General features: G+C 34.2%; 3 protein-coding genes across 5 annotated transcripts; 2 read left to right on the forward strand and 1 right to left on the reverse strand.

The window, feature by feature from the left end:
- The first annotated feature begins 3680 nt into the window (after positions 1-3680).
- LOC129901675 (pentatricopeptide repeat-containing protein At5g15340, mitochondrial) lies at positions 3681-6704 on the forward strand. The gene is made up of 2 exons (XM_055976922.1): positions 3681-6066; positions 6232-6704. Exon 1 carries the CDS (start codon positions 3841-3843, stop codon positions 5737-5739), a length of 1899 nt encoding a protein of 632 aa, XP_055832897.1. The 5' UTR covers positions 3681-3840; the 3' UTR covers positions 5740-6066; positions 6232-6704.
- Positions 6705-9167: 2463 nt separating this feature from the next.
- Positions 9168-21205, forward strand: LOC129901466 (NAD kinase 2, chloroplastic-like). 3 transcript variants are annotated; one of them, XM_055976651.1, is made up of 10 exons: positions 9168-9766; positions 10757-12706; positions 14515-14636; positions 14747-14888; positions 14975-15199; positions 15385-15459; positions 16294-16395; positions 19670-19724; positions 19808-19889; positions 20788-21205. In XM_055976651.1, exons 1-10 carry the CDS (start codon positions 9542-9544, stop codon positions 20879-20881), a joined length of 3072 nt encoding a protein of 1023 aa, XP_055832626.1. In that variant the 5' UTR covers positions 9168-9541; the 3' UTR covers positions 20882-21205. The 3 variants fall into 3 exon arrangements, 2 of the variants coding, with proteins under 2 accessions (XP_055832626.1, XP_055832627.1); XR_008769841.1 differs by lacking the exon at positions 19670-19724 and having other exon boundaries at positions 9170-9766; positions 20788-20878; XM_055976652.1 differs by lacking the exons at positions 19670-19724; positions 19808-19889 and having other exon boundaries at positions 9173-9766.
- Positions 21206-21675: 470 nt separating this feature from the next.
- LOC129900480 (1-aminocyclopropane-1-carboxylate oxidase 5-like) lies at positions 21676-24163 on the reverse strand. Its single transcript, XM_055975463.1, has 4 exons — positions 23987-24163; positions 23111-23343; positions 22183-22505; positions 21676-21986 (listed from the first exon to the last, which is right to left on the reverse strand). Exons 1-4 carry the CDS (start codon positions 24089-24091, stop codon positions 21706-21708), a joined length of 942 nt encoding a protein of 313 aa, XP_055831438.1. The 5' UTR covers positions 24092-24163; the 3' UTR covers positions 21676-21705.
- Between the last annotated feature and the right edge of the window lie 3426 nt (positions 24164-27589).

The following is a 27589-nucleotide window of genomic DNA, read 5'->3' on the forward strand; positions in this document are numbered from 1 at the left end:
TGACCTATATATACAATGTAATTTTTCCGACAAAGGGTTGTCGCTTGACACCCCTTGTCTGAGGGTGGCTCCGTCCCTATATATATATATATATATATATATATATATCATTTACACAATTAAATAAAGGGAAAATACTCATAAATATCGCTCATCTATGAGAAAAGACTCATAAATACCCTTCTTCCACATTTTGGTCTAAAAATATCCCTAACTTATTTGTTTGGCTCAAGAATACCCCTAACCTATGTGAATGACTCAAAAATACCCTTCCTCCACCTCTTGGTTTAAAAATATGTCACGACCAGACCTAGGGCCTAGTCGTAACACAGCGATTGAAATCCCGAAGGGCTCCAACCAAGCCTCTTGTACATATCATAAGCATACATAAGGTAAAGTAAAAATGGAAACATCATAAGAGAGTCTAAGCCATGATTAGTAAATGAAGAATGTCACATGACGACATAGACTCGAAACAATTGTCCAACTAGATGCCCCTACACATGAGTATGGGCGGGGGCTAAGACATGTCCCTAGCTCACCCTCAATTTGAAACATAATAAAAGTCTTTAAAAACAGTAACCAACTTGATGACTAGTCCCCGATAAATGAGGACTCACCACACATCGCCAGATAGAAAAGCTTACTAGCTACGTGAACGAATATGATCTTCAATCTCAACCTATACATTATGAGACAATGTAGGCAAAAGTATACATCAGTACATTGGAATGTACTAAGTATGTAGGCAATACAATGCATAGAAAACCATATTTGTACAAATGACCATTTTACATAACATGATAGGAGAAGTAGTTGAAAATCATAAGTAGTCTTTAAGAAGAACCAATGCATAATAAACCATAAGAGTATCATGTAAAGTAAAAGATAGGATTAGTCATTTAAAATATAAAAAGACCATACATATGTGGGATAGAAACCATAACCGACAATAAGACCATGCGAGCTATAACATGGAATTCCAATGTTTCCCTTACATCGGAGGAAAGGAGAATCTACTTGCCAAGGTAGACTCTACCCCGCTAGGCGGGTCATGCATATGCTATATGTGGATCTACTAGCTAGGCCATGAAGACAATCCTACGGTGGTACATAGTTATGAGACAAGAGACTTAATATAAGGACCCTGTATTTCGAGGCCCCACCTCAAGTCCACATTCGCTGCTAAGTCAAATCCCACGAAATACATACATAGCATAGAAATCATAAATTTCATATATCATAGTCATTATCATAGGTTTGAAACCATAGAGTAGCTCATTTTCATAACATACTTGTAATGTGAGAATTGTCCTATCATCATTACAATCATACATACATAGACATAATTCACACTTAGAATTTCATGATCATAGCTTATACTTGAAATTAGGGTAAGACATGAATGCATGATCAATTGAATTGAAAATAATGAAATTAACTTGAAAACATGCATGATCATAAACTTTATATCAGCCCATACATAATTCATATAGATAATATCAATAGGAAGCATAATTGAAAATATTCATAATTTTCATCATGAACCCTAGAGATCAAAATAGGAGAATTCATGAGAAAACTCTTCAATTTAATGCAATAATCATCAATTTATATCAAAATAGACTCATGATCATACTTTGAATCATAATTCATGCAATAGGAGTAGAGATCATAAGATCCATAAAATACCATACTTTAATTTGATAGAAAACCTTGAGAAATTTATTGGGCTTCATGGATGAAAGAATCCATGAATCAATATCCACATACCTTAAGTGTGGACACCAAATAATTTGGAAGAACTTGAGAGTTTTGATGGAGAGCTTGAGTGAATTTACTTGAAATCTTCAATGGAGTCCTTGGGAGTCTTTTGTAGAGAGAGAAATATCTGAGTAGGTGAATTATAGAAGAAAGAATAGAATTAGAGGTTTAGGTTAATTTATAGAGTTGAATTATGTCCTAAAAATGTTTAGGTTCATTAGCTAACAATTTGGGAAAAGTCTAAAATGTCCTTACTAAAAACCCAACTCGGCCAGAAAACCCTTGTCAGGTCCGCGATGCGGACTTGTCGCAGACCTTTCTGATTTGTACAGTTTTTTGAGAAATCTATCTTTCAATCGACGAGTCCTAAAAATCCATCAAAACTATTTTTCCTGCATGTTTTGACCCCCTAATCGATATTCCGAACTCAGATTTTCTAAAAAGATTAAGAATAATGCGTTACATGAGCGGCATAATCCCAATTCATTCTTAAGGCGCTTGTGAACAATTTTTAGGAATGTTACAAAATATTCTCAACCTTTGTTATTAGTTCAAGAATACCCCTGCTTCTACTTTTTAGTCTAAAAGTATCATCAACCTTTGTTATCTCTTTATATTTGTATATCTAATATTTATGATTTTAATATCGTTTAAACTTTTCCCATACAAAAATCTATAATTTTATTATTTGAACTAAATCAATTTTTTTGTAAATAGTAAATTTTTACCGGACTAAAAGATTAAAATCGATTAGAGAACTTCTACTTAAAATTTGAATCAATAAATAGTTACATATTTCTTTTTAGTATTGAGGATAAATCGTTTAAGTCTATGAAATATCGATTAGAATGTGTAATCTCCAATATAATTTTACTCGACTAAAAAAAGTAGTAAATAGACATCTTATTAGAAAATCTCCTACTTATAATTTGAATCAATAAATAATGATTTTCTTTAGTAGTGAGGATAAATCGTTAAGTCTATAAATATATTAGTCAGCCAAACTTTATCTTTTTTTCCTTTAATCTCTGTTACTCAAAAGTTTGATAATATAAAGAATTTATTTTTCATTTCAAATATAGTTAAACTTAAATATTTTGAATATTTTGGGATGAGCTAATATTAAGAATTTGAATAAATAAAAAAAATATCTTTTAGAATAAATAAAAAAATAATTAATTAGTAAAAGAATTAAATTAAATTAAATTTGGATTGATGGTATTTTTAAACTAAAAGATGGAATGAGGGGGGTTCTTGAACCAAAAACAAAGGTTGAGGGAATTTTTAGACCAAAAGGTAGAGGGAGTAGGGATGACAATGGGGCTGGGCTGGGCGAGTATAGGGCAGGTTAAGAGTTAGGCGGGGCGGGTTGCAAATTTATGCGGGTTTAAGGTATCAAATAGGAACCCGAAGAAAATTAAATCTTTGTCATTAGTAAAAATCAAAGATATAAACTTTTTATATTAAACTTTGAGTTTAATTTTAATTTTTTTTTAAAAATTTAAACTAGACAAATGTTAATTAGAGTTAATTAACGATTAAGAAACAATTATTAAAATGTTAACTAGAAACAATTAATTAGTTGTTGAGATGTTAATTAGCAAAAAAATGAAAAAAATATGAATTTTATTTTTCATATTAAACTCAATTAAAAAAGAAAAAACATAAAATTTATGCGGGACGGATTTATATGGGGCGGGGTGGGGGTTGAAAATGAAAAAAGTTATTATGCAGGGCGGTTTAAAAAATTTGTGAGGTGAGCTCAATCCGCCCCGCACCCACCCCATTGCCATCTCCAAGAGGAAGGATATTTTTGAACTATTTCTAATAAGTTATGAGTATTTTTGAGCCAAAAAAATAGATCTGAGAATATTTTTACACCAAAGAAAGAAATATATTCATTGAGAGTTGGCCTTTTCCCTCAAATAAATTCATAAGACTACCCCTTGGCTCATAATAAATTGCTCATTAAAATTTTACTAGACAAAGATTACACATATGTTAGTTGTAGTGCGGCCAAAATTATTTATATGTTGAATTTAGATACATTTGTGAAAGAAGTATCTTAGCTTTCCCATGATATGGCGAAGCCAGTGTACTCTCTCATTGCTGACTCGCCACTATCGGACCCTTTTCAGAACTTGCGCTAGATGTTTAGATTTGGACGTTGGAAAGAAGCTCCACGCTTCCTTCGTCACCACAGGTCTCGTAACTTCTCAAAATACATTTCTCCGTAATGCTATTCTGCACATGTATGCGGCGTGCGGGTCTGTTCGCTCTGCACGCAACCTGTTCGATGAAATTCCTCTTTCATACAAAGACACTGTCGACTGGACAACATTGATGGGATGCTATGCACGCGGGGGTTTACCCCTTGATGCCCTCAACTTGTTTGTTGATATGAGGAGGAGCGATGTTTTGATTGATGAATATACTATGGTGGTTGTATTCCTTGCAAGCGCGAAGTTGGGGTGTGAACAATTTGGCGTTCAGGGACATGGTTGTATGGTAAAAATGGGGTTTAGTTCGAGTATTAAAGCGTGTAATGCTGTAATGGATATGTATGTGAAGTGTGGGTTAATTGGTAAAACAAGAAAGATTTTTAATGAGATGGGAGAAAAGAGTATTGTTTCGTGGACTGTGGTTTTGGAGGGAGTGGTGAAGTGGGAAGGTTTTGAAAATGGGAGGTTGTTATTCGATCAGATGCCTGAGAGAAATGAAGTAGCTTGGACAATAATGATTGCAGTGTATATTGAGAATGGTTTAACGAAGGAAGCTTTTGGGCTTTTACGTGAAATGTTGTTTGAATCTGGATTTGAGTTGAATTTTGTGACACTTTGTTCGTGGTTATCAGCTTGTGCACAGTCAGGGAATGTTTTGGTGGGTAAATGGGTACATGTATATGCTCTGAAGATGATACAACATGAAATAGATATAATGGTGGCAACGGCCTTGATTAATATGTATGCTAAGTGTGGAAGGATTGATGATGCTTTTCGAGTTTTCCATGTGATGCCTCAAAGGAACGTGATTACGTGGAATGCCATGCTAAGCGGACTGGCAATGCAGGGAAAGGGAGACATGGTATTGGATTTGTTTGATCATATGATTAGAGAGGTCAAACCGGATGATGTAACATTTACAGCTGTATTAAGTGCTTGTAGTCACTCAGGTTTGGTTGATCAAGGTCGGCATTTTTTCTATAGCCTTGAATCGACCTATGGAATAAAGCCTTCTATAGAGCACTATTCTTGCGTTGTGGATCTTTTGGGTCGGGCAGGACATCTTGAAGAAGCAGAGTCCATAATCAGGAGAATGACGATTCCCCCCAATGAAGTTGTGTTGGGATCACTATTAGGCTCCTGCAGTGTCCATAAGAACCTCGAGCTGGGAGAGTGCCTAATGAAAGAGCTGGTCCAAATGTATCCTGATAATACCGAGTATCATGTCTTGCTTTCAAATATGTACTCTTTAGCTGGAAAAAATGACGAGGGAAATTCTATTCGAGTAGTTCTTAGAAGCAGAGGTGTCAGAAAAGTGCCTGGCATGAGTTCTATTTATGTTGGTGGTCAAATCCATTGCTTTAGTGCAGGGGATAAATTGCATCCGCAAAGTCAAGAGATATATATGATGTTGGATGAGATGATTCGAAAAATAAGATTGGCTGGTTATGTACCAGACACAGCCTGCCAAAAGTTTCCAGGATCTGATGATGGAGAGTATTATGGTTATGGCCAGGAGGAGAAGGAACAGTCTTTGTTCTCTCACAGCGAGAAGCTGGCTGTTTGTTTTGGACTCATAAGCACACAAGCTGGCATGCCTCTTTACATTTTCAAGAATTTAAGGATATGCCAAGATTGCCATTCAACCATGAAGATTGTTTCCAAAGTTTACAATAGAGAAATTGTAATAAGAGATCGTAATCGCTTTCACTGTTTCAAGCTAGGTTCATGCTCTTGTTTTGATTATTGGTGAGAATAGAGGGACAGATTCAGAAAATTAAACTACTAATCCTTCAACTTCCTCTCCGAATACAGAGATATATGCTGGTCATAATGGCTCCACGACTCCTATAAAAAATGTCAGTATTACTGATGCAAGAGATGAGTTAGAATGTAATGCTGAGTCTAGAGTCACTGGCACAGAGAGGAGGAATATTGAGGTCTCCACACCTTCTCTTGAAGATAACTTGGAACAGATTGAAGGGAAATGTGTGCTTCTGCCACTGGTGCTGTAAGAGTACAGTCAAGAAGGAAGACCAAGATGTTATTGGCTTGCACAAATTCGTGCACCAGAGAAAAGGTAACAGAATCTTCCTTGGCCTTCACTCAAATTTTTAAAAAATACAGAGTAGATTTATTTTTGCAATTCGCAACTCTTAATTCCCAGAGTTAAAGCTTGATCTTCCTTATTCGCAATTTTTTTCCCTTTATTGCTTGTTAAAAAATGTCAATGTATTTCGCATAGTTTGATCAACAAAGAGGATATGTTGCTTCATTTGTTGAATGCTACATAAAAGAATATGGTGCTTCAAAGGGGAAGGCATAGTTGAGATCTGGAAGAAAGTCATGAATGCATGGAAAGACAGATATTGAATTCTTTTCCCTATAAAAGTACCACATTTTGTCCTCGAACAAGCTTTAAATTTTGCGGGGATGGTAGATACAATTTTCAAAGGTGGTCATGCGGATATGCATATCCCAAATCCATATGTAAAAACTCGATTACTTTGTTGCTTGTTGAATCCATCAACATATGAAGACAACAATGCAGATGCATGCACCTTTGGCCAAGTATTTTTGAGCAAATATGGAAAGTTTTTTAACTAGCTATATGTTGTAACAACCAAATGTAATTTGTTTAACAAACAATTTATCTTTATTACTGCTTGATAATTTTTGGTTGTTGCTTATATTTGACAAGGGCAATTAAAGTTGTGATTTTGCTTTGATGAGTTAGATCTATTCCAGCTTTCGTCTGGGTGAGTTGGGATATAACATTTTTTTTTTACCCCCCATTTTGGAGGATTTATAGTGTTTCGACACTTCCCCTCCAATGTGACTCGAACCCAGGACCTACCGGTTGTGGGTGGAGGTGCTTAACCAACTGAGCAAGCCTCACTTGTCTAACACTTCTGGTTTTGGTGAGTTGTGATATATGACTCAACATATTTAATTTTTAATTATAACAATAATACTATATTCATTGAAATTTCACAAGTAAATTTGCGAAGGGTGGAGCGTACGCAACCAGGGGCAAAGCTAGTAAAGGCCTAGGGGATTCATCAGTGGAAAATAACACCTTTTATACATGAAAAAAATAATTGTTTATATATTTATAGTAGATATTGAACTTCCGTCGACTTCTTTGTGTGTTTACTTCTTCATATCTTGAACCCCTTAGTGAAAATTCCCACTCCACAACACAACCTTACCCCTACCTTGGCTCAAAGTAACATTTAATTTTTAGTTTATTAAAATATGTGTATTAATCTCTTTATGTAGCAAATATGTTATACTTATATTTGGACCTTTTCAGAACTTATTATCATCAAATACAGAGTAACATTACAAGTTTAACATAATACATGCAGTAATTATGTGATGGTATAGTTAATAATTATGGTCAATTCATAAATATTCACAAGCAAAGGGATCAAAATACACCTTTAAATTAATTAAAGGTTAAATATATTTCCTTTGTTTCTTTTTACTTCTCATGTTTCACTTTATGAGAGTCAATTTGACTAATTTCTGAGCTAAACTGAATTAAAACAATTCAATATTTTAAATTGTTAATTTAGATGTTCGAAAACTATAAGAATATTATAAGTTACAATACATACATCTTAAAATGTTGATAAAAATTCAGGTAGTTTAACTCTCGAAAAGCGAAATGTGACAAAGTAAAATGAAACCAAGAGAGTTCTTTGCCGAATATTACAAAGATTAAAATCATAACTTACTGATAAGTAAGAATCAAAAAGACGTTTGTTGCCCTGATGGAAGTAATGATTTTACAACACATGTATTTTTTTGATACGCCCGTGGAACAATTTCTATCTGTCACTTTTTCTCAACTCTTTGCATTCAAGATTACGAAAATGACTTCAAAGAAGATCCCATGGTGTTGTACCTTTGCGTAGTCTCGATCAAACTCCAAGTCAGGTTTCTCCAAGACTATTTGTTTCAAGCTCTCTGTTGATGTAAAATGCACCATATGTATTACTATGGGAAGCCTCAGACTAGTTACAAGGATCAAAACAAGCACTCCAAGTATCATTCACATCAATTTCTATTTTTGGGTTTTCATCCTCTATGGGAACAAAATCTTCCTTTACAATTGTAAGAAATGGATACTAGTGTATATTATACATATATTTCATCCTCCTTTCTAACTCCTATCCCATTTTTATGTGATTATGTGAACATAAATTAGCAAATTCGAATGACAATCTTAAACGCTTTTTTAATAACTAAAATTAGGATATAATCAATTATCCTTCTTTTAATCTCTCGTACTTAATAAACTTAACAACTTCTTAAATCACTCAATGGGAGTAAGAAATTAAAATTTGGTTAATGAGTACAATAAAATAAACAATTGTTGAATCACATATTTATTCTCTAAAAAACTATGATAAAATAAAGGGATGCTACATAAATTTCACCTAAATTTATCTCAAATTTGGAATCCCTGCTTGCGCACACAATTTTATACAAATTTTGGGTCTTTGTATTCTTCTTCTTGTTTTTTTGGGTGAGATTTTGAAACATGAGCAATAATTAATTTGAAGATATAAATACTTAAAAACAATTAATTGGATGAAAATTCTGAAGAAGAAAAAGATGAGGAGAAAACATGAATGTGAAAAAAAATGATAGAGTAAATGAGAAACGGACAAATAGAGATGAAGATAAGTCTTTTGAATTGTTGTGTTGTTTTTAATTCCAAAATATAAATATACTTGGTTAAAAGAATTCTATTGTCATAAATGGTAAAATTCCTCTAAAATCATTGAATTGAAGTTCAACCCTTTTTCAAATCACTCCCCAATTTTTTTTCAAGTAGCCTTTTCATTTTTAATTTTTTGACTATTTATTTTTAGTTTCTTTTAACATGTGCACAAACTTTTCCAGTGCTCATTTGGTAATTTAGCTCAATATGATATTAGAAATAGTTAGGACTATATTAGAAAGTATTAGGTGATTCACAAAGTTTAAATGTTCAATTAAAAATTCATGACAATTTCATAGGAAAATCTTTGTATTATTTCTCAAAAGACTTGACGAAAAGAAAATATTCTCTCGAGTCATATAGATTCACGTTCTCTCCTGAATGAAATTTTACCCAACGTAAATTCAAATTAATCGGAGACGGAGATAAATTATGAATGCAAAATTCATTAGCTCGGATTTATGTACATCACATACTCAAAAACATCAAATCCAAGTTTGGGAAAACAGAGACGGAAAAAATGATGTCCCAAATTCAAACTATCTCAAACCCACCAATGATTTCCACAATTCTAATTTGTCCCATTATTCCTCTTCCTCATATTATCCACATAATTTTTTTCCACTTCCACACAAAATTCCCCTCTTTTGTTACCCACATAAATTATATACATTCACACCCATATTCTATTCAGCTTCAATATTTGGATTTTACTAAAGATTGTGAATTTTTTCACAAGTAGAACTCAAAATCTTGAAATACAAATTAATGGTTCTTGATCCATTATACTGATTTATTAGTACAGATACTTAATTTGTTCATGGTGGTAACTGGGATGGCAACATGTTTTCGTTATTGTCCGTGCCACTTCGAAATGGGTCGTACAGGAATCCATCTTCAGTGTTGTCAGCTTAATTATGCAAAGATTTCTGGAAATGGGACTCGGTTTGGGTTTGGATTGTCGAATGGGTATAGTCGTCTCAAGTTTGTTGTCAGTGCTGAGCTATCCAATGCTTTCTCCGTCAACATTGGCTTGGATTCTCAGGTAAAATTTCTTGCTTTTTTCAGGTAAAATTGACTTGTGATAAGGAACTATAGTTGAATTTCAGAGTTGATCATTTACTTAACTAATAATTATTATATCTGAAAGTTATCCTTTTGTTATTTCAATTTTTTTAAACAAAGAAACTGACTTTTTGAGATGATAATTGTTAGTTGAGTAACCGTAGTTTCACAGGAGATGTTGCTTAAAATGGGTTAGTTAGGGCATTTCTTGTATCAGCTCTCCTCATTACTAGTGAGTCACCTATTCAGGTATTAGATACTATCATTAATTTACTACTGGACTATTAAAGATTCAACCTTTAATCGCTATGATCCAATTGCAAGAGCGGAATTCTACCATCCAACTGAAGTATGCATGAAGTTGTCGAATGCATCTTCTGTTCTTTATGTGCGTGTCAAAAAACAATTCAGAATAGCTTGAATTTTTAAAGAACTTGTCTGAGTGAAATAGCAATGATTGGGAGTACTTTTTTAAAGCATTTTAGAAACCTAAGGATTTATTCGTATGGATATGTAAAATACAGGATCGCCAATCCTACCTGGAAAGAGAGAAATATGGCTACTCAATTAACTCATATATGTCAAAGGCTTATTAAACAATTTCGGGGGGTTTCCGCGACTTTATCCACGACAACAAACTATTTGAAATACCCCGACTTTATCCATTATCTCCACTTGACCTTTCAATTGCATTATTATTTCCATTTATCACTTCTGTTCATTGATTTGATAAGACATCCTCACTATAAAAGTTCTACATTTTCTTTTCACATAGATCTTTTAATTGATCCGGAACAGTTTTTTCTATTCAATTTCTAGTTCATCAGTATCTAAGTATCAGTCTTGTGCAGACAACATCATCATGAAAAAGAAAACAGAGATTCTAATTATCAGTTTTTTCTTGATAGTTGTGCGTTGAAAACTAGATATTGCCTGATATTTTTTCCCCACTAAATTTCAAATTGTATAGGCCAGTGATACTTCACAGTTTTCCCGGATTGGCCCACTACCTGGGGATATTGCAGAGATAGAGGCCTACTGTAGAATCTTTCGGGCTGCTGAACAACTTCATAATTCATTAATGGACACCCTATGCAATCCACTGACTGGAGAATGTAATGTCTCATATGATGTACCGTCAGATGATAAAGCAATACTGGAAGATAAACTAGTTTCTGTTCTAGGATGCATGGTATGTCTTCTAAACAAAGGAAGGGAGGAAGTTATTTCTGGGAGATCGTCAATTATGAACTCATTTCAAGATGTTGATGTGCATGTGATGGATGATATGCTTCCTCCACTTGCTATTTTCAGAGGTGAAATGAAGAGGTACTGTGAGAGCTTGCATGTTGCTCTTGAAAACTATTTGACTCCTGATGATCCTCGCAGCATTGTGGTGTGGCAAAAACTTCAAAGACTGAAGAATGTATGTTATGATGCCGGATTTCCTCGTGGTGAAAAGAACCCCAGCCATACGCTGTTTGCTAACTTCAGTCCTATTTATTTGTCAACATCAAAAGAAGAGACACAGTCTGTGACTTCTGAGGTTGCTTTCTGGATAGGTGGCCAGGTAACTGATGAAGGTCTCAGATGGCTGTTGGAGAGAGGGTTCAAAACCATTGTGGATCTCAGAGCTGAGGTCGTAAAAGATATTTTCTATGAGAAAGTGCTAGATGAAGCCATATTGTCAGGGGATATTGAATTAATTGAACTACCCGTTGAAGTTGGTATATCACCTTCAGTGGAGCAGGTTGAAAAGTTTGCAGCATTGGTCTCTGATTTAAACAAGAAGCCCATATATCTCCACAGTAAAGAAGGGATTAAGAGGACATCAGCTATGGTCTCTAGATGGAGGCAATACATTGCTCGCTACACACCACATGTTGTAGCCAGTACATATAAGGCCATGGACTCGACTGAGAACTCATCACGTGATGCTAGAGGAATTGAAGAAACATTTATGTCACCTAGGTTGGAAGATCGTAAAAACTTTAATGATGAAGTAAACTCTGCCTCTGATAATCATGATGGGTCGCTGCCTATGAGATCAGATGACATAAATTCTGCTGCAGAAGATATCAAGCACATTTCTGAAGCTACGGACCTAGGCAATAACAAAGGAGATGAAATTGTTTCATCCAATCAGGAAGGCACAATGCTAGCATCCGACAGTGGAGTAGCATCCTACATCAATGTGAACCCACTCAATAATCAGCTGCCTCCCTCTAATGTCTTCTCCAAAAAAGATATGTCCACGTTTTTCAAAAGTAGGGAGGTTTCACCAGCAGCATATTTTACTCATGAAAGGAAAAGATTGGAGGTGCTTTCTGCTTCAATATATAACTACAAGAGAGTACCGAAAGGAAATGAAACCACAAGCACATACAGTGCGACAAGAATGATGGAATCAGAAGATTTAAATGGTTCATCTTCTGATAAACACTTAATTACTGACCCTTCAACTTCCACTTCGAATACAGAAATGTATGCTGGTCATAATGTCTCTGCGACTCCAATTTTGAATGGAAGCAGCAACGGGAAAGTGCAAACCTCAATAAAAAAAGCTGGTACTGTTGATGCAAGAAATGAGTTAGAATATATTGCTGACTCGAGAGTCACTACCGCAGAGAGTAGAAATATTGAGGTCGCCACACCTTCACTGGAAGATAACTTGGAGCAGATTGAAGGAAATATGTGTGCTTCTGCCACTGGTGTTGTAAGAGTGCAGTCTAGAAGGAAGGCAGAGATGTTCTTGGTTCGCACAGATGGGTATTCGTGCACCAGAGAAAAGGTGACAGAATCTTCCTTGGCCTTCAGTCATCCTAGCACCCAGCAGCAGATGCTTTTGTGGAAATCCCCACCGAAGACTGTATTGCTGTTGAAGAAGCTGGGACACGAACTCATGGACGAAGCTAAAGAGGTTCTCTGCACAGTTCTCATTAAGTTTGTTGAATTTTTACCCTGTAATTTTCATTTACCACTGATGCTGGGTCTCTCTCTTAACTCTTCACTTCTTTCAAGTTCTGAGGAACGCTTTAAATGAACGTATGGTTGTCATTGATAAAGAAGATAGCGTAGATCTTAGTGCAAATATCCAAATTGGTAATTTGTTACTACCTTAACCACCAAGGGAAGACGGAAAAAGATTTCTCTAACAATAAGTGCAAAAGGGAGGAAAATCTAGCACTTCTCGTAAGTGTTGAAAACATTTTTCAAGTATTCTTATATGGTCTCCATTTTTACTAAAAGTTAAATTATAGATGCTCCATGTCCTAAAAAGGCATAAAAGAATTTCCATTTTCTACTAAACTAGATGAAAGTAAATAAATGCTCTAAAAATACCATCATTACTGTTGCTTATGCCAAAGCTTAGTACGTATCTGCTATAAACATATGTCGCAAATTGGTTCATAAGGCCACATAGGATCTTAAGTACCATGGACAAGGCAAGAACTAACATTGCTATCAATTCTTTTCATTTGTATTTGCTTCATTTTTAATGTTTGCTGTAATCCTATTTATGGGAACTGATGTGGAAATGTTCAAAGCCTTTTAAGAAAATTCAATTTGTGAATAATTGAAGTTAGAAAATATACTTGTGTTGCTCATACTGTTTTTTTTATCTTTCAAATTGTTAATAATTGAGAGGAAGGATAGCATAAACTTCATGAGGAAACAGGAGAAATTGCATATTCATTGGATTCATTTTGGTTTGGGATTGTGTTGAGGACATAAGATCAGCTCCTGAAATGAAATTTCCCGCCCCCCCAAAAAAAGAAGAAAAAGTAATCAGCTCCCGACATGAGAGTGATGGCATTTTATTCTTGTTCCCGTGGGGGATGTGAGATTATAAAACAAGTGTCCAACAGGGGGATGTACAAATTTGGGTAATGACATTTGATTCACTCTTGGTTGATGGAGTGGGAGGGGAGCTCATAAGTTAAAAAGTAATCTGTGTAGTTATAGAACTCTTTGGAAATTACTGTACCTGAATGAAGGGAGCATGATCAAGCATCGTAAGGAACTCATCATACCAGAGGCTACGGTCAGACTATGTTGTGGCTGGTGTAAGTACAAAGTAGGCTCGACTGTGTTACCGAAAAAATGTAGCCAAATCTGTCTGTATGATTTTGATAGTATGTTGCAAAAGGTGCCCAATCATGTAAACTGATTTTGAGTAATTGCGAGTATATTTAATTGTCAATCTGTGTATCTCATTAAAATTTCCATCCATCCATCAACCAACTGGAGAAAAGGAAAATGTGATCATTTAATTTTCTCTTCTTGATTTGGTGGTTCGTCTTTACCTCTGACTTTCCTTCCCCTCCTACTAGCATATGTAAATGTGCCAGTCTACTTGGCCAACTGGCAGGATGCTGAAATATTTTCATCAATATGAATGTCAAGTTACTATCTAACCTATTATGAGTTCCATCTGTCCATTCCATTTAAAAAACCTTATGGATCAGTTTGTTGAATTATATGTTTTGAACTTAGTTGAAGTCTTATAACTCTGCAAAAAAATTATATTATATCATGTCAACTTTCTTAAGTCTTATATGCTGGAAACTATGTGCTTAAATGTTCTCTTTCAAATATTTTTGTTTACATTTCAATTTGCAATTGTTCTCTGGCATTCTTTCACATATACTCATAGGTTTTAACGCACTCTTAATAAACAGAAATGCTAACACTCTCTCTCCTTTTCCATTTCTTTTCTCCCTGAAGGCTGCTTCTTTTTTGTATTCCCAAGAGAAGATGACTGTTCTTGTTGAACCTGAGGTGCATGATATTTTTGCAAGAATCCCAGGCTTTGGGTTTGTTCAGACCTTCTATAGTCAAGATACCAGGTGGGATGATTCATAACTGTACGTGCAAAAGCATTGTCCTTTTCATTTATTTCTCTCTGTGCTCATTACTTCACAGAGAGGTGTGACCTTGCCTGATGTACCAAATGCAGCGATCTTCACGAGAGGGTTGACTTTGTTGCGTGTTTGGGAGGAGATGGTGTGATACTCCATGCATCAAATATATTTCGAGGTGCCGTCCCACCTGTCATCTCATTTAACCTAGGATCCCTTGGATTTCTCACTTCCCATCCAGTATGCCTCTCAACTTAAATGTTAAGCTTTATTTCTTTATTAGCTATAAATACTCATCTTTTGCTTCTTGTTATAAATTCATACAGTTTGAAGATTATAAGAAGGATCTTAGACAAGTCATCCATGGAAACAACACTCTAGATGGTGTGTATATAACTCTAAGAATGCGTCTCCGATGTGAGATATTCCGAAGCGGGAAAGCAATGCCTGGAAAGGTGTTTGATGTCCTAAATGAAGTTGTAGTTGATCGTGGTTCTAATCCATACCTGTCCAAAATAGAGTGTTATGAACATGACCGCCTCATAACTAAGGTGTGGTTTATATTCTTAACCATCAATTGGCCCTGACAAAGGATTTAAAGAGGAATTCTATTTTTAATATTTTAGATCATGTTTCTTCTAGAAAAAAAAAGGTGGATCCAACAAGTGCACTGCTGAATTAATGAGCAAGAGATCAAAGAATAATCTTGTCAATGCTGCCTTATTTTATTTGGCAGGTGCAAGGTGATGGGGTCATTGTGGCCACTCCAACTGGAAGTACAGCTTACTCAACATCTGCTGGGGGTTCCATGGTACTTCTGAGACACATCACTTATGAATATATGTTGTGAAATGCCACAAGTGAATACTGCATTAGAATCTATAGACCAAGTTATAAGTTAAAGTCCTAACAATCAAAAAAACGTGAAAGCCCTTAAACTCATATCAGAAGGTTGATGTTTATAGCTCAAGCAGTTTGATATGGAAGCAACAGTAACCGAAAAATATTACTACAGGGAGGGGAGAACACACCCACTAAGCTCCCTTGCCCCCTAATAAAAGCAAGGAAAAGTCGAAGATTGAAAACATGAAAAATAGAAAGGACACCGTGCACTTCGTTGTAATATACATTCACTTTGCAAGATTGACTTTTAAGAATTATTGACAAAGTTGGGTTGATGCACCTGTCATACATTAAAGTAAATATATGAATAGGCATCTCCCTTTTATGGTAAATGATTCCAAAGGGGATTATTAGGCATCAAAAGCAGCAATTTTGGAAAATCTTATTGTGTAATAACTGAGCTTTGTCATACCACTTGGGTTACCGTTACATATCTGAATCTGTTTTCATTTTGTTTAAACATTGTATTTAGCTATTCTTTTTCTAATAACAAAAACTTGAAATTGTAATTTAGTGAAAAGATGGCTTTTGCAACTTTAATTGGATTCTGGCACACGATGTTCTTAAGGATCTACTTGTGAAGTGAATTTTTTGGAAATTATACTGACTTGTTGCTGATCTTTTTGGTGATGAAATCTGTCTCTTTGAAACCATCCTTCATCCTGCCAACTATTATTCATTATTTTGCCTTCACCTAGTGAATGCGTGAACATTATTTGACAGGGAAGTTTATGTCATGCAGGTGCATCCCAATGTTCCATGCATGCTCTTTACACCAATCTGCCCACATTCTCTCTCATTTAGACCTGTCATACTTCCAGATTCTGCAAAGCTAGAACTAAAGGTGACTCTCTCAATATATATTTTTGATTACTGGAAAAGAATCTCATTACTAGTTTTCTTTCCAAAGAAAAAAAGTATGACTAGTTTGTGCTAATGCCTCTCATTTCCTAGCTTAAAACTTTATACAGCTGACAGTATTTCCCATCTAAAATGGAAGAGGTTAGGAGCTATATTCATTCTTTAGTGCTGCTAATCTTATCCCTCAGCTTCATGGATTTGTATACGATGGTACAATGTCTGGAAATATGTAATCACTAACACATAAAAAAGAAAAAATCTAAATATATTTTTCCAGGGCAGCCTAATATAAAATAATTTTTTCAGAATGGTATATCTCTTGGGATGAAAGAAAAATTACAGAGTTTAAATATGGAAGCAAACTAACAACAACAAAAACATACCCAGTGAAATCCCACAAGTGGGGTCTGGGGAGGGTAAGATGTACGCAGACCTTACCACTACCTCATGGAGACAGAGAGGTTGTTTCCGAAAGACACTCGGCTCAAAAGACACAGTCCCAAGTAAGAGAGAAAAAATATATATATATATATAGCATAATGACAAAAAAAGCAATGCAAATTTTACATCCTGTTGTTTTGGAAGCAAACTAAGAAGGTTGAAAAAAAAGGAGAGAAAGGATCAAGTTATTTTGGGGGATACGTCTTTTTTTTTTTTTTATAACATGGTGACCGTGCCAACTTGTGTGCACCTTGACTAACTTCACAGTGTACCTACTACTACCTGGGGCGGACCCAAATGGTAGCAAGTGGGTTCAAGTGAATCCACTTCGTCAAAATTTTTGGTATCTATATATGTAAATTATACCAAAAACAGATACAAAGCATAAAATGAATCCGCTTGACGGGATAATTAATGGCAGCGCAGTGGTCATGAGAGGTCAATTTTATGGATAGGAGGATGTGAGTTTGAGTTCTATTGTATGGAAACATTTTCAGGTACTTCTTATATTTTGAAGTCTTAAGAGGTTGGACACATTAGCTGGTATTTAGTACTATAGAAATAGAGCAAGGGTAACACAGCCAAAAGAACAAATGAAGTGCATGGTTTGACCAATCTACCACATTGTGCGTATTATTTTAGTTAATTAACTATATATTTTTTTTGTGTTAAATTAATTCAATTTAATAATATATTCAAGCCGTTAGCTCAGTGTCCTTTTAAAATTCATTATTTGTGTCTTATAAGTTGCTTTTAATTGCTATAATAATTTATGTTATTAATTTATGCACTATCTGTAAATTTATGTATTTACTGTTTATTTTTTATTTTAATAATTTTACGTGTTATATAGTTGCGTTTTTTGTTTTCATTTTTTTGATCCCACAAGTGGGGTCTGGAGAGGATAGAATGTACGCAGACCTTACTACTACCTTGTGAAGGTAGAGAGGCTGTTTCCAAAAGACCCTCAGTTCAAGTGCAATAGATATAGAAGGTAACAAGGAAGCATTGCAAGGTCTACCAGAAGAGAGCAAAAACAACAACGAAATAGTGCAATAATCGAAACACAATCAACAACATACTAGGATAGATTATTGAAAACAATAATAAACGGACACCACGTGAAAGCAACATTTGTTTTCACGGTATCACGAAAAAAGAAACAACAGACAAAATTCACTTTGTTGTACATGGTAACCTCTTTATGGTCGAGAATATATTATGGTAAGAACTTATTTGCACTCGGTGTTTACACTAAACTAATAGATGCATGACATGTGTTTGCATAGATTTTTAGCACTTTAACCATGGTTAGTTAACATGCATATTCACCTCATTGAATCACTTAACTATAGTATTTTTTTTTATTTGGTGTAAACATGCAGTGCATGTAAATATTTATTACATTCTCCAATTGACCCTGCTTAAATAAAATCCTCGGCTCACCACTATCTACTACCTTCCACCCATCAGCACAGGTACCGAGTAACTTTGTCTACGAAAGCTTGGATAGATAGGAGAAAATCATCTAGTTTTTTGCCTCCATGAGATTTGAACTTGAGACCTCATGGTTCTCAATCCACTTCATTGGCCAATAGGCCACACCCCTAGGTGCGACGTACATCCTGCTAAATTTATCATTAGTTCAATAGTACATCATGTTAAATTAATCATTAGTTCAAAAGTCTTGCATCAGGTGGGGACATAGGTCGCTGAATTTCATTCTAGGACATTGTTTGTTGTAATTACATAAAAATTTCATGATATTTTGTATATGGATGCTCTTTTCCTCAAAGTCATAGGCTAGATCTGGAGACCAATGTTGCAAAGTATAGAACAAAGAGTTTGATTAAAATGTTATTAAGAGCCATATAGATCAAGTATGTGGTTTGTTCAGGTCTTCCTTAGGTGCTGCACCAGTGAATGAGAAACTCTTAAATCTAAGCTGTAGTTCAGCTAAAATTGTTGTATCTTCATAAAGTACAGTTAACTAGGGCACCCAAGGGTGTGACCTAGTGGTCAATGAAGTAGGTTGAGTCTCATGATCAATTCCCAGTGGAGCCAAAAAACTCTAAGTGATTTCTTCTCATATATCCAAGCCTTGGTGGATGTCAATGAAGTAGGTTGAGGCTCATGATCAATTCCTAGTGGAGCCAAAAAAACACTAAGTGATTTCTTCTCATATATCCAAGCCTTGGTGGATAGTGTTGTGCTAGTGGGAGGTGGCAGGTGCTCCATGGAATTAGTCGAGGAGCACGCAAATTGGCTCAGACTCGGACACCGCGGATTGAAATAAAAGATGCAGTTAACTAGCAAACATTCTCTTTACATAATATGGTTGTTGGCTTCTTGTTGTGGGGAAGGTCTAAAGGTGTTTTAAATTTGAGCAGATATATGGTTAAATTGGTTCGACATGGTTTGGTTCAGTCGATTCTGTTATTGGTAAGGGATGAGTAGCTTTAGAGGCAGGAGAAGGCTGATAACAAGAATCTTTGGAATAATAACAAAGCTGACGAGGCTTTCTAGAGAATGGTGTTCAAGGTTTCACTTTGAGAATCTCCTTGGCATCACAACTAGGGTTTAGTAGCATCACACATTGCACATTAATCGGAATGGGCTCAGTTCTAAGCTTGTATTTCTTGAGACCTAGTGAATGAGAGCTATTGGGAAATTTTCTCTAGTCTAACTCATAAAGCTTAGTGTGGGAAGAAGTAACTTAGTTCCATATATCATGTGAATTAAACTATTATTTGGTAGCCAAATGGTCATTGTTGGGCCACACTGATGAAAATCAAATTTTAACTTGTAATTTTTAGATAGATGCTGGTCAAAGCGAACAACTGTGTTTACTAATGCAAACCTTCACACATGGTAACATTTTCATTATTGACGATGCTACCAATGTCCATATAGTTACCAAGTTCAGTGCAAAGTCATTAGAGCTGCTTTTGTAGGAGATGTGGACACAGCAAACTTAACATTGATCGAAGCAGCTGGTGGAAGGAAAGTACCAGTCAGATCTGCAAGCATGGGAGAGTATGTAACGGCAGTTTTCCAATCATATGATCTGTACTCTTAGTCTGACTATTAACAGTAGTCAGCTGTTCTCGTTCTCCTTTTTTGGATTGCCTTATTAAGCAAGGGTTGGTGTTTGCAAAAATGTCAAGCCTATAGATTTAGGTACTAGTAGTGACAATAGCAAAAGACCAGTGGACCACTAGTTATTCTTGTGAGATAATCCAACTGGGCCTAGTTAGCCCGACAAATTTTGCGGTACTAGAGGATCTTGAACTAGAAGTTTGCAATGATGTCAGATATAAGTATTGATGAACTGGGAGAGATTGCTTACTATTATGAAGTTGAGGATGCTGTCAAAGAGAGAGGTGAGAGAAGCTCTAATATAATAATCTGAGAAGTATGATTTTGGTTGGATGATTATAACAACCAAAAACAAATTATGTTGAGAAAGGGGCTGCTGGTAATTATAGTTCCTTGTAGTGTTGCAGACGAGGTCGAGACAGAGATCCTATTCAGAGATACCAGCGTTCAGTTGCTGGCCAGATACGTGTACCAAAGTCTTCCACTAAATTGTGATGGGAAGTATATATTCTTGGTCAAGGAGCCATTACTATGTGAAGGGTACCCTGTGGAATTAGTCGAGGACACCATAGTTATAACAAAAAAATCATTAAAAATACTATTTTAGATCACAACTAAATGGATTAGTTCCTTAAAAATACATGTCCAAACTGCCCATACCGTCACTTGATATCTACATCATGACATTGTTCAAGTATAGTAGTGTTTGCAGTGAGATCTCATTCGTGGGAAGATCAAAGCCTATAACTGTCTATTCTAGATTCGTTGTTTCTCCTTTGTCGTTCTCATTTTATCACTCTCTAAGAATCTAACATGTTTTGTTACATATGAACAGATACCAGAGGATGCACGTAGCAATGCCTGGGTCTCTTTTGATGGGAAGAGAAGGCAACAACTCTCTAGAGGAGATTCTGTTCGCATATATATGAGCGAGCATCCACTACCTACAGTTAACAAGTCTGATCAGACAGGTGATTGGTTTCATAGCTTGGTTCGTTGTCTAAATTGGAACGAAAGACTAGAGCAGAAAGCACTCTGAAGCTATCAAGATTAGTCCTCCTCTCATTCATGTAAATTAGTGTACAGTCATACAGGTAAGATAAAGTGAATTAATATACCAAGAGTCTATACAGTTATATTTTACTGTCTGGCTGGCTGTGATATATGCAATTAGGTTATACCTTATTTTTCAAAGTAAGAAATTTGTACAGTGCTATTTTCACATGATTAATTATAAAGTTCCAATCTTTGCACATCTAGCTGAGATTTTTCTGGTTCTTGGTCATGGTCCTTAATGATGTAACTTCAGCAAGAGTGTGTTGAAGTTTACCTGATTAAAGTGTGGTAGGCTTTTGTCACTTTTTTTTAAAATTTGTTTAACATCAAACTTGTTATGCCTTGAGCACTTGTTTTACATGGAGCTAACAATACTAAATAAAACAAGAATTTGAGGTCTTGAGGCCAATAAAATTTGAATTCAATCAGAAAATACATATTGGGGGGTAAATTAGCACTCTTTAAAAAAGGTGATTTCATATCCAAACTCGAATCAGAAACAAATTTACAAAGACAAGAATTGATAGATATTTAAGCAAGAATTGATAGATATATTTTAAATAAAGAGCAGATACAAAACTAATTATACATATTACCTTTATTTATATATATTGAAACATCCCAAGCAATATAACACAAGTGAAGAAAATAATCTAAACTAGAAAAGAAGGTAGCAATGCATAATTATTAGACTAATTCAGATTGCAGCCACAGCTTGGAACCTTGGTTCTTTAGGAAGGAACTTTTGCTCATTATAAACATTCATGTAATTCCCAAACACAAAAGTTGGATACGTAGCAATTAATTGATCCACTTCTTTTTCATCCACAATTACTAGCTCTGGTGCTGGAGAAATAGTGGCTTTCAATGAAGGATTATAGAATGAAGCAATTGATCTCCTATTCCCATATGGTTTTGCCAAGACACGGTGCCAAACGCTTTTGTATTTCCCATTGCTAAGCACTTCAATTTGATCGCCTATGGAGTTTGAGCCAAAATTAATGAATTTGAATAAACTCAAATTTCATTAGAATTGTTCATGTATATATATACGAGTAATTAAATGTGATAAAAAGAACTATTCATCATTATCTGATAAATGACATGGTTATGCACGTAAGCTGCTATCATTCGTGTCAAATCAAAACCAGAAAAACGAAGGATGATCACACACCTGTGTTGATGACAATGGCGTTGGGGATAGGCAAGACATCGATCCATTGACCGTCTTTGAGGATTTGAAGGCCATCAACTTGATCATCTTGAAAGAGCAAAATGACACCACCAGCATCAGTGTGAGCTCTTAGGCCATTCACCTTTTCTGGATGTTGACATGGTGGATAATGGCTCACTTTTGTACCAAAAAATGCACCATTATTATTGTTATTGAAGGCTTTCTTGATGTAACCTTTTGATAAACCTAAGTTTTCATCCATTACTTCCATCACTCTCTCTGCTAGCTTCTTTACCTCTGATCTATACTCTCTCATTGTTTCCCTATTTTATAAAAATCAGACATGAATATAAAAGAAATGAAGTAATTCAGATAGTAAAATTTATTTCGGAATTGTTTTGTCACATTGATTTAATTAATTGAATTTTTCCCCGTTACATGAATAAAACATACGCATCAAGGTTTTACTGTTATAGAAAGTAAAGTTCAGTACTTTAATCATGTGACCAAAACAAAGTTTTAAGACCTTATCGTTTTTGTTTTACTCTTTCGAAATATTAATTTGAAGATGTCATGAAAAATGGGGGGAAATATAAATGCTCTCGATTGGCCACGGACAATTTTCGTTTTTTTTTTTCTGAAATAATGTTTGAACATATAGAATTGTTAGTACGTACAATTTTTCAGAATTCAATACTTGAAGTTGAATTTCAAAATATTCCTAATTTAGGAATTTGTTCACTTCAAATCACCCATAAAATTTCAAATATTTTTTCAAGATGTATTCATTTTCGAACACAACTTCAATTTTTAAATATCATTTTTTTGACTTTTTCAAATTTCATATTTTTTATGTCGAAACTCGCTCTAAAAAAAAATTTGAGACTTGTGTGATGCGCTAGCTAGCTAGTCATGTGTGAAAATTTACTTGAATTGAGGAGTCTTGGAGGGCCATTCATTATGATTATCATCAGTGAGAAGAAATACATCTTCCCAATCCACATTTTCAAGTTTGCCATTTTTGTTGCTCTCTACCAACTCATTAAGCAAATTGACTGCTCTTGACTTCTTGAAAACCTCTTCTCTTTCCAACTTAAAGCATTCTCCACCCACCTTCTTCACCCTCTCTAAAAGCTCCAATGGAATCCCATGATTCACCAACTGCATCCACAAAATTGAATTTTCTTATAATTCATCGCAAATCTGTAGCTAAATAAAATTAGTATGAAAATTTTTGTTGTTTAGCTATAAGATTTTATCTGTCACTAATTTCTTATTTTCCAGTAGCATAAGTAGTGATATAAGCTGTAATGAATTTATCATCGAGACGTTGATTGACTATATGTCATCAATTGACTAGTTTTACATTGACTTTAATATTAGCCTACCAGTCTACCACAATTCTCTTTCTTTAATTTATCCTGGCTTGAGATATATAGGCAAGAGAAAAGGAATTTTGAAAATGATAAACATTTTCTTACTACAATTAAGTCCCATCTTCGATAATTAATGTGATGAGTGGTCTTCTTATATGATTTGATAGTGCGCGTTAGGCTCAAGATTCATTTCTCAGCAAAATGATATCAATATTAAGAAGGGATTGCATTGTTGAGTTGTGGGGAAGTTAGAAATCAAGAAACTTTCATTTCACTTTTATATATATGTATACACCATGTATGATGACCCCTTTATTTAATTTTGACTCTTGGGTGACTACCAATAGAAAAACAAGCCATATTTGATTTTAAAAAAATATCCATGCATAAACTTTCATAATAAAAATAAATAAATTGCAAAAGAATACCTGAAAGAATCCCCATTCCTCACAACCTTTAGAAATCTGAGCCAAAGTATGGGCTCTTTCCTCTCCATCAAGCTTTGAGAAATCAATAACCGGAATAGTTGTCATTGTTAATTAAGTAACAAATTAAACACACACAAAAAGGATTAATTAGAGAATTAATGGAGAATAATAGCAAGAGAGATTAAATGTAGCAGTTTGGTGGTCTAGAAAATATTCACAACATCCCCTTTTTATAGCCAATAATATTCTACCCAATAATATAGAACAATTTTTTAAAAAAAACAATATTATATTGTAGCAGTTAAGAGTAAATTAATTAAATGGCCGGTGACAAAATATTAAGTGTTTTTTACTGTAAAAACAAGGTCAATGTTCTTTGTGAGGCATTGCTTCCTCCACAACAGAAGCATTATACGTAGCTAGTGATGATATATTATAAATACTATAATGTTGTTACTCTCTTCGTTTCAATTTATTTATAGAACTTTTTGTTATAATTTGTCAAAGAAAAATGTTGTTTTCTATATTTAGTACTAACTCTTTACACACGACATCCTACTATTAGGGATCGTTTGGTAGTTGGTTTATATAAATTCTTCTTGAGTTATACGACATTTGATAGCTGGTGAAAAAATAAATTATTCATGTACAAAATTAATAAGTGTTCGATTTGCAATCTAAAAATCTCCATAGCTAAATAGATCTATAAGAGATTATTTATGTTATAATTTCATACATGATATATAGAAGGTGAAATAACTAACTATGAATAACTAATTCCTGCATAAAATAATACATAAATTTACTTATAACTAATCTCTATGTTATTAATATCCGCATAATTCTAATTAGCTACAAAACGACCCTATGTTTTTTTCATTTTCACCGACTACCGACTAAAACGGTTAATCATGTTTGACTTATTTTCAGAGTTAATCATGTGTTGACTATAATAGAGCTTATCTTGCCGTCCTGAGCCTCATGAATTTTTAAAATTATTATTATTATTGTATAAACACACGTCATAATTTTACATGTAAGCAATCTTATTAATAAAGTAATTTGCACTAATTTGGAGACGTAGTATGAGGGCAAAGGAAGATGATGACTGACTTTTATTGTGGAAAAGAACAGCAACCCCCTAATTTAATACTAATAAATTGTCAACGCCGAGGAATTACTAAAGTAAAACATGGTTACTCCCTCCGTTTTATATTTCTTAGCCCATATTGACCTAATAAACATCTTAATTTTTTTTAAATTAGAGTTATGTTTTAGTAAATTAATCTTATTAATGATGCTTTGAAACTCTAAATCTGACTATTACTATTTTATGTAGTTATTTAATACTAAGGATGGTATAAAAAAAAACCACTTGATTTGATAAAATGGACAAGTACAATAAAGGAAAAATTACCTTTTTATAAATATTCTAATACCATATTTACTTGTATTCCCTATTATACCAAAAAATATTCAATATTCCTCTTTTTCCTTTAACTCTCTCTCCCTCACTGATACATCACTCTTCCTCCCTAAATCCTCGCCTAAATTCGCCCATCTTCATTAGTTTTTGAGATTTTGAATTTTTGAGTACATCTATTACTCAATTTCAAGGTTCTAACTAAGGCATATTTAAGTTTTTCCTTCTCTGGAATCTCACTTCATCCTCGTTCAATCTGATTTCTCCTAAAATTTGTATCGTTTGATTTCTTTTGTAAATCTTTGAAAAGTCTTCTAAAATTGATATCCTTTGTTTTCTTCTGTAAATCTTTCTGTTTTTTAACTCATATCTTCATGATACATATGGAATCCGTTCATGGTCTCACACAATTGAATAGAAATCAAGGAATTCTTGTTTCACCTGATTCTGATTCATCTTGGGAAGGTTACGACGAGGTTACATCCAAACATCGTAACGATCCAGCAGTGATGGATAAGTTACGTGAGAAATTGAAGTCGGAAGCTCCAGTTAAACATGCACCCAAAGAACTAGACAACAAGATTGAAGAGGTTACAACACGCCCAAATCTCTCAAAGGTATGGGTTCAATTAAGTTTTTTTTAATGCCGTTTTTATGAAGGTTTTTTAATTCTGATACATATTATTTATGTATCAGATTCTCATGTATCAAGCGTTAACGCTTCTGATACATAGTGTTTTTTTTTAAAATATCATTTTTTTCTGGAGATTTACTACTTCTGATACATCATGTTTAAGTGCCAGTTTCTGTTGTATCAAGTTTTAATAATTCTGATACATCTACATTTATGTATCAGATTATAATTTATGAAGCCTTACTGCTTCTGATACATCTTCTGTATGTATCAGATTCTCATGTATCAAATATTTTAATGTGTCTGATACATCGTATTTATGTATAAAGTTCAAGTTGTATTTAACCATTTTTATGTCAATGCAAGGAATGAAGTACGTCATCAAGAAGATCCCGTCTCACCCCTTGATGTATCAGATACATATCGAAATTGACTTTTGTTTGAATTGATGCTCTATTTTTTTCATTCGAGATGATGCTCTTTTTTTGGCTAGAATCTTCATTAAATAACCGTTGCTTTTTTTAATAAATTAATCTCATTAATTAGATCAGTAATTTATTTAAAGAACCAATCATACCTTATATTAAGATACTATCCATAAATAGCTGATATGCATTAACTATTCTACAGTTAAAGGTGATGTATCAGATACATAACTAATGTATCAGCAAAGACAAGTGAGGCTTGCTCAGTTGGTTAAGCACCTCCACCCACGACCGGTAGGTCCTGGGTTCGAATCACACCGGAGGGGAAGTGTGGAAACACTATAAATCCTCCAAAATGGGGTAAAAAAAATGTATCAGCAAAACTGGAAAAAAATAATTAAAATCGACTTTGGTTTGAATTGATACTCTGTTTTTTGGCTTGAATCTTCATGTACACAACCGTTGCTTTTTTTAAACCAATTAATCCCATTAATTAAATCAGTAATTGATTTAAAGAACCGATCATACCTTATATTAAGATACTATTAATCATACCTTATATTAAGATACTATCCATAAATAGACGATCTGCATTAACTATTCTACAGCTAAAGTTGATGTATCAGATGCATAACTAATGTATCAGCAAAACTGAAAAAGGGAGAAATCGGGTAATTTTGATTCGATGAGGGATGTATAGTAATTAGACTTTTCCATTATGAGATTTAGGTAAAGTTTACTAAAATAAAACATCTATTTTTGTTATAGGGCCAAGTAAAATGAAACTCTATTTTTATTATAGAGATCAAGTAAAATTAAACGGAAAGAGTATTTTACAATAATATACCTATTATAATCCAAATAGACCTTGACTAAAAAAAAAGTTTCTAAATTAGATTTGCAAGAAAAATATGACAGCGAAAGATCAAGAGACAAAGCAAAGAGCAAAAGATAGTAATATACATTGAAAAATTTGCCTAGATATTTTCTTTTTCTTTTTTGGAAAAGAAAGAAAGAGAGAGAGAGAGAGAATTATAGCAATAATAATTCAGATTTGTGCAATTTAACACTTTATCATATTTGATACACCGTTGATTTTATTCTGATAGTCCGAATATTGA

This window comes from Solanum dulcamara, chromosome 8, assembly GCF_947179165.1.
Source record: "Solanum dulcamara chromosome 8, daSolDulc1.2, whole genome shotgun sequence".
In the NCBI taxonomy this organism is placed as follows: Eukaryota; Viridiplantae; Streptophyta; class Magnoliopsida; order Solanales; family Solanaceae; genus Solanum; species Solanum dulcamara.

Bases quoted from the DNA above. Each gene is read 5' to 3' on its own strand.
- LOC129901675 (XM_055976922.1), top strand. From the start codon at position 3,841: ATGATATGGCGAAGCCAGTGTACTCTCTCATTGCTGACTCGCCACTAT.
- LOC129901466 (XM_055976651.1), top strand. From the start codon at position 9,542: ATGGTGGTAACTGGGATGGCAACATGTTTTCGTTATTGTCCGTGCCAC. The intron at 14,637-14,746 runs GTGGGATGATTC...TACCAAATGCAG, and splicing joins TTCTATAGTCAAGATACCAG to CGATCTTCACGAGAGGGTTG. The intron at 16,396-19,669 runs GTGACTCTCTCA...TGTAATTTTTAG, and splicing joins CTGCAAAGCTAGAACTAAAG to ATAGATGCTGGTCAAAGCGA.
- LOC129900480 (XM_055975463.1), bottom strand. From the start codon at position 24,091: ATGACAACTATTCCGGTTATTGATTTCTCAAAGCTTGATGGAGAGGAA. The intron at 23,344-23,986 runs GTATTCTTTTGC...TTGTGGATGCAG, and splicing joins AGGAATGGGGATTCTTTCAG to TTGGTGAATCATGGGATTCC. The intron at 21,987-22,182 runs GTGTGTGATCAT...CAAACTCCATAG, and splicing joins CGCCATTGTCATCAACACAG to GCGATCAAATTGAAGTGCTT.